We start from the raw sequence: 5,161 nt of genomic DNA on the forward strand, positions 1-5,161 counted from the left end.
CTTTCTAGCCCTTGGTGCTCCTGTTACTGAGAACTCGTGTGTACATTCTAAGCTGTGATTTGGCGGCGGCATGTGCTGTTTCATAGCCGTGTGAAATGAACTAAAGAAGCTTCCATTTAGACCTACATTCCTCAGTGCTGTTTAACAAACGGGATTCCTGTCCCGATCTTGTCGATCCCTATTTCCCAATTTGTGCCACATTATGTTGGAAGGCAGTAGCAGAAAGATAAAACAAACTTGTCAGATCCCAGAGTGGCAAGGCGAGTTATCTGAAGTGGAAAGTACTGGCCCCAGAGCATTTCATTTTCTCTTCATTCTGAGGTTTATGGGAGATAATGGCCCAATCTAAAATATGACCGGTTTAAAAAAGACCATTTACTCTGAGGCAGTACTTAATAAAAGGCTCGCCTTGGATGCCTGTCCAAGTGGATGTGTTGGATTGAAAGCATTAGGCCACTTGCTATAATGTCTCATCTGTGACAAGGTCGGCTACCAAAACTCATCATTCATTTCCCATCTCAAGTGTCGGCAGGAAAGGCGGTACCTCTTACTGGAACATGTGGGCTCTCCTTGATCATGGAAGAGTTACAGGGAAACGGATCAAGATGTCCTGGGTTGTGGGTGAAGTACCCAAAGATTCTATGAATCCATACCCTCTCTCAATGGACAATATTCTCTTGTAACCCCTAACTCTTCCACACGCATCGAAGGGCCAATACGAGGGAAAGAGACTTATTCTGATTTTCCCTCCCCTACAAAAATGAGACGAAGAAAATCTAGGTCTCTTCGTTCATCGTTGGCTATCTTAGATTTTCAAAATCTCTACAAAATACTGAAAAAGGCAGGCCAAAAAAGTTTTAAGAGCAGACTAAATAAATCTTATTTAATAAATGCTTCATGCAAAAAAATACGGGGAGTTTCTCTTGGCGCTCGGGCAAATTAGAACGACTACGTCTACGAGAAACGTTTCCCTGCGCTCCGCTGCAAGGCTGATGATGTGTGAGCAAAACAGCCTTGACACACAACATACACTGCATCCATCTCAGCGTCTTCCACAACGTATGGAAACACGTGCACGGACCAAGCACGTTCCCTCTTCTCATGTTGTGTCTCGTTCAACTGCACTCTAAGAAGCCCGCCATTTACTCATGTCAGCCCGGTGTCGTGTATTTATTGTATGACACCATTCGATCTCGTTTTGGACTTTTCATTTAAAACATGGCTGCACTTTCCGTGTTATATACTGGGAAAGTATGGCCATGAGGAGCTCGACATCTTTTTAAGGTTCGAATGGATGTCTATGCTATATCTGAGAGACCATCTTTAACTACGTTTGAGCATTACAATTGAGATGGGCATGAAAGTCTACTGAAGGAAGGGGTTAATTCACAGCATCCCCCACAGGAGATGAGATCCTCTCAGCACCACGGTTTCTCAGCCTCAGCACAACTGGTATTTGGGGCCAGATAATTCTTTGCTGTGGGAGGGCTGTCCAAAAGCCCTGTAGAATATTCAGCATCATCTCAGTGCCAATGCCCCACTCCCGTCCAGGGCTAAGCACCGGAAATGTCTCCAGACCCTGCCAGGTGGCCCCTAGGGGGGCAAAATCGCCAACCCCCCCATCCTCACCTACCCCCCACATCCAGTTAAGAACCACTGAGCCATAACAAATATAAGTGATAAACGATGAAAGAAAACCGGCTCCCCGAAGTACTAGCGAATGCAAATTACATTTTGTACAGAACTTTCATTTTCAGAATTTCATATTAAAAAAGCCCGGCCACAGGATTATACAACTTAGCGTCTCGCCATATTCTTTGGGGACTGTGGAGGAGAAGGAGGCCTTTGAAAACACTTCACAAAAGTAAACACAGACCTGGGACACCGGCTTTGCCAAAAGTAAGTTTTGGTGCAAGATGACTCGGAACATACCAACGTAGATGGCTGCTTTCCACTGCTTCCAACGAAAGGAGTGGGAGAAGCTGGCCTTCTGTAAATGGAATCAAAATTAAAGTTTCTCTTAAAATACCTTACAGGATACAAAGTATAATTAATTACGTAGCTCACATACACAATAGTTTCCAGATGTATCCGTTTATCTCAAGCAGTAACTCTAGCGCAGTGAAAAACAGGGCTTGTTTGGATCAGAAAACAAAAGCACAATTCAACTTGTTATTATTCCGCCGCGAGTAAAAGAGAGGCCGTATTCTGCAAAGCAAAGATGTCAGAGCAATTCATCAGCTGAAGGGCAGTGCCTGTTGTACGAGCAGACCAAGCAACAACATCAAATTGCAGGGAAAGGGCAAGCATGTGAGGGACGGGGGTGCGGGGGGAGCACTGTTGAACGAGCAAACACCATTGTGCTCAGAAAACAAGACAAACTCAGAAAATTGTCAAAATGTCATTTTGGTCTTTATTTTTGGACACGTAGCATGTTTTCGTAAATCGGTGTTATATGTGCTCGTCTTTGTAATATCAAAAGAAATACAATATATTTTTCATAAATTCCTCATCACTGCAAGTTCACTTTCAAATAAATGTAAGTAGCAGGGTAGAACAAGCTGTTTCCCCATGTTGACCAGTGCAACACTGACAGTTACAATTAAGGTATCCAGGAAGCCTGAAAATTAAGATTTACGAGAACAAGCAAATTTACTTCCATTTGTCAAAAACAAAGGAAATAATTTTGGTTTGCAAATTACTTTACTTTACATGCAAGAAGTTTAAATCCCATTTCCATCCGAAATAAATGGCAATCTTGAAAATATGCTCTAAGAAACAAAAATGTAAGAACAAACGGCAGTATGCCCTTCAAAATTGCTGAACAGAATACAGAAGAACAAAGGTGACACTTGCGTGCTCTGCCGTGAATACTGGCACGGTTTCATATGTATATAGATCCATTTCTATGCCTAAAAATCCCACTGAGATTTAATGGTCTGGGTCAGTCCGTTTTTCTCGAACAAAAGAACCCTCAACTTCCAGGTTTTAAAAACCGCACTCTCAACTTTGTGTTTCAGCACAGAACACATATCTAGTTCTCACGTATCAGTGGCAACCGGTTAAGAGGCGTGTTAAGATACTTTTTAAAAAAGAAGTTTTGTGAGTGTCGTCATTAAAGAAAACAAGCGTCGTGAAGGATCACAATACCGCCAGGATCTAGGTCGTGCACCGTCGAGAGCCTCGTTCTTTTGACTTCACAGTCCTTTATCACAAAAACTTATTCTAAAGAGTTCAAGGAGTTCGTAAGACACACCATGTGGATAATTTGGGGTTTAAAAACCCATGGCTCTGGGCAACAACGATTACATAACAACACACATCCACAAAGAGACCGTGTTCCTAAAAATTTCAGACTCCATCTGCTCTAAGTAACACATTCTGGGGTAAAGACTGTTGCGTACTGACAATACTCCTCAGACATCAGCGAGGCCACAAGTGAAGGGGAGTGACTTCTATCAGAGGTACAGGGTAGCAGCTGATTTGGAGACGGCACACCTCGTACATTCTGCTCGGAAGACGTGAAGGCATTTACAGAGGACTAGATTACGTACGGAAGGACAGGGAGGGTTTCTCTGCACTATCATCAACAGTGATATCGGTCCCTAGTATTTCAAAAGCAAAAAGTATTTTCATCAACACAAATTAAGACGAAGGCTCTACCTAGGAGAACGCACGTGACCAGAGCAACGGGGTAATCTGAGTAGGCCCACGATCTTCTCCTGGCATTAAAAAGCAGGAGCATTTTTGGCATGTTCGGGATTTTACCATCTTGTCAACTGTGACGACCAAGAGGTGAGCCATCAGAGTGGTCAACAAAGAGCGACCGTGGCCCTGGTCCTTAACAGCAGGAAGTGTCCAGTCCAGTGCTCTGCACAGAGTGGGTGCTTAAAGCATGCCACTAACGGATGGACCATCTTCCTCAAGAAACCTGCTGACGACAGGGAACACTTACTGAGCGAACCAAATCAACGGCTGCGAACAGGACTTAGATGGCTACGACGTGTGTGGAAAGGACTCAAAGTAGTTCATATCGTTGTTGTACTTCCCTAAAGAAAACTTGTAAACATCTGGTGAATGTCTAACTAATGGTAGAACATTTAAAATTGGCCAAAAAATGCCCAGAAAACATTTGGCCCTTCAGCACCCAAAGCTCCCAAAGTATAATGTTAAAACGTCTCTGTTAAAGGGATTTCAGTAGTCTGAAAAACGTCATACCTGAGTGGTTTAAATGTTCTCTCCTAAAGGTTAAATAAGTGCAAGGAGTTTCTACACTCAGGAGTTGCATAAGTTTTTATCTTGCCACAAAATAAAACATTGAATGATATAGAGGTAGCATAACTTACTAAATTAACTTTAAAAAAAAGAAGAAGAAAAGCCAGGTTATTCTCAATAGTCTTAAGAGAACTATCACAAAGGTGTAAAATCTTAGGATCCAGGCTTTCTTCTACCTGGTTTTAGACATCTCCTTATTCTGGCCCTCTTTTTTCCTGGGAGGATATTGACGAGTCCAGGCCCCGTCTGGCCCTGTGGCGTCTATCGCGACATCGATGATGGAATCTGGAATCATCCATCGCAGGAAAACGAGGAAGAGAAAGTTGAAAACAGCCAACAAAGCGAAGATGTAGCCCGTCACTGGGCCGCAGTGAGAGAGGAGTCTGTCCAGGCGCCTGTCCATCGGTAACACGGCTTCTCCTGCCACGCGGTCGTACACCTGGGGGGAGAGAGGCCGACAGTGAGCGCCCTAACCCACAACAAACAACGACCCGCGCGGACCAGGAGTGTGGCACGGACGCAAAGGGAAGTCGCTTACGTTTCATCGTCGTCGTCGCTGTGTCAGTAACAATGTGGTTAACACGGTTACAGCCATCACTGCCACTGGACTCAACACTTACGGAGGGCTGACTCTGGGCCAAGCACGGGGCTGGCCACCACGTCACACCAGGACGAGGATGCCAGGGCTCCTGTCCGCTAGGGGGTCACCATCACTCTTCACCAACTACGAGAACCCAAAGTCCGGAGAAGCCGGAACCGCCTTTCGGGTCACGTCTGCCACGGCCGCATTTAATTCGGCAGCGACTTCCTGAGGCAGGACTGGCCTTCTAAGATTCCTGGACGCGGCTGAGACGCTCTGACCGCTCGCTGGCGGACGCCAACCACC

At 44.9% G+C, this 5,161-nt stretch overlaps 1 protein-coding gene across 1 annotated transcript in view; it reads right to left on the reverse strand.

Moving 5' to 3' along the window:
- Positions 1-2,390: 2,390 nt before the first annotated feature.
- PIGA (phosphatidylinositol glycan anchor biosynthesis class A) overlaps positions 2,391-5,161 on the reverse strand; it is a 10,676-nt gene continuing 7,905 nt past the window's right edge. Inside the window, exon 5 of the mRNA XM_077769639.1 lies at positions 2,391-4,714. Coding sequence (XP_077625765.1) covers positions 4,448-4,714 — 267 coding nt within the window. The 3' untranslated portion in view covers positions 2,391-4,447. The remainder of the gene's footprint in view (positions 4,715-5,161) is intronic.

Source organism: Crocuta crocuta, unplaced genomic scaffold (assembly GCF_008692635.1).
Source record: "Crocuta crocuta isolate KB4526 unplaced genomic scaffold, BGI_CrCroc_1.0 scaffold1171, whole genome shotgun sequence".
Lineage (NCBI taxonomy): Eukaryota > Metazoa > Chordata > Mammalia > Carnivora > Hyaenidae > Crocuta > Crocuta crocuta.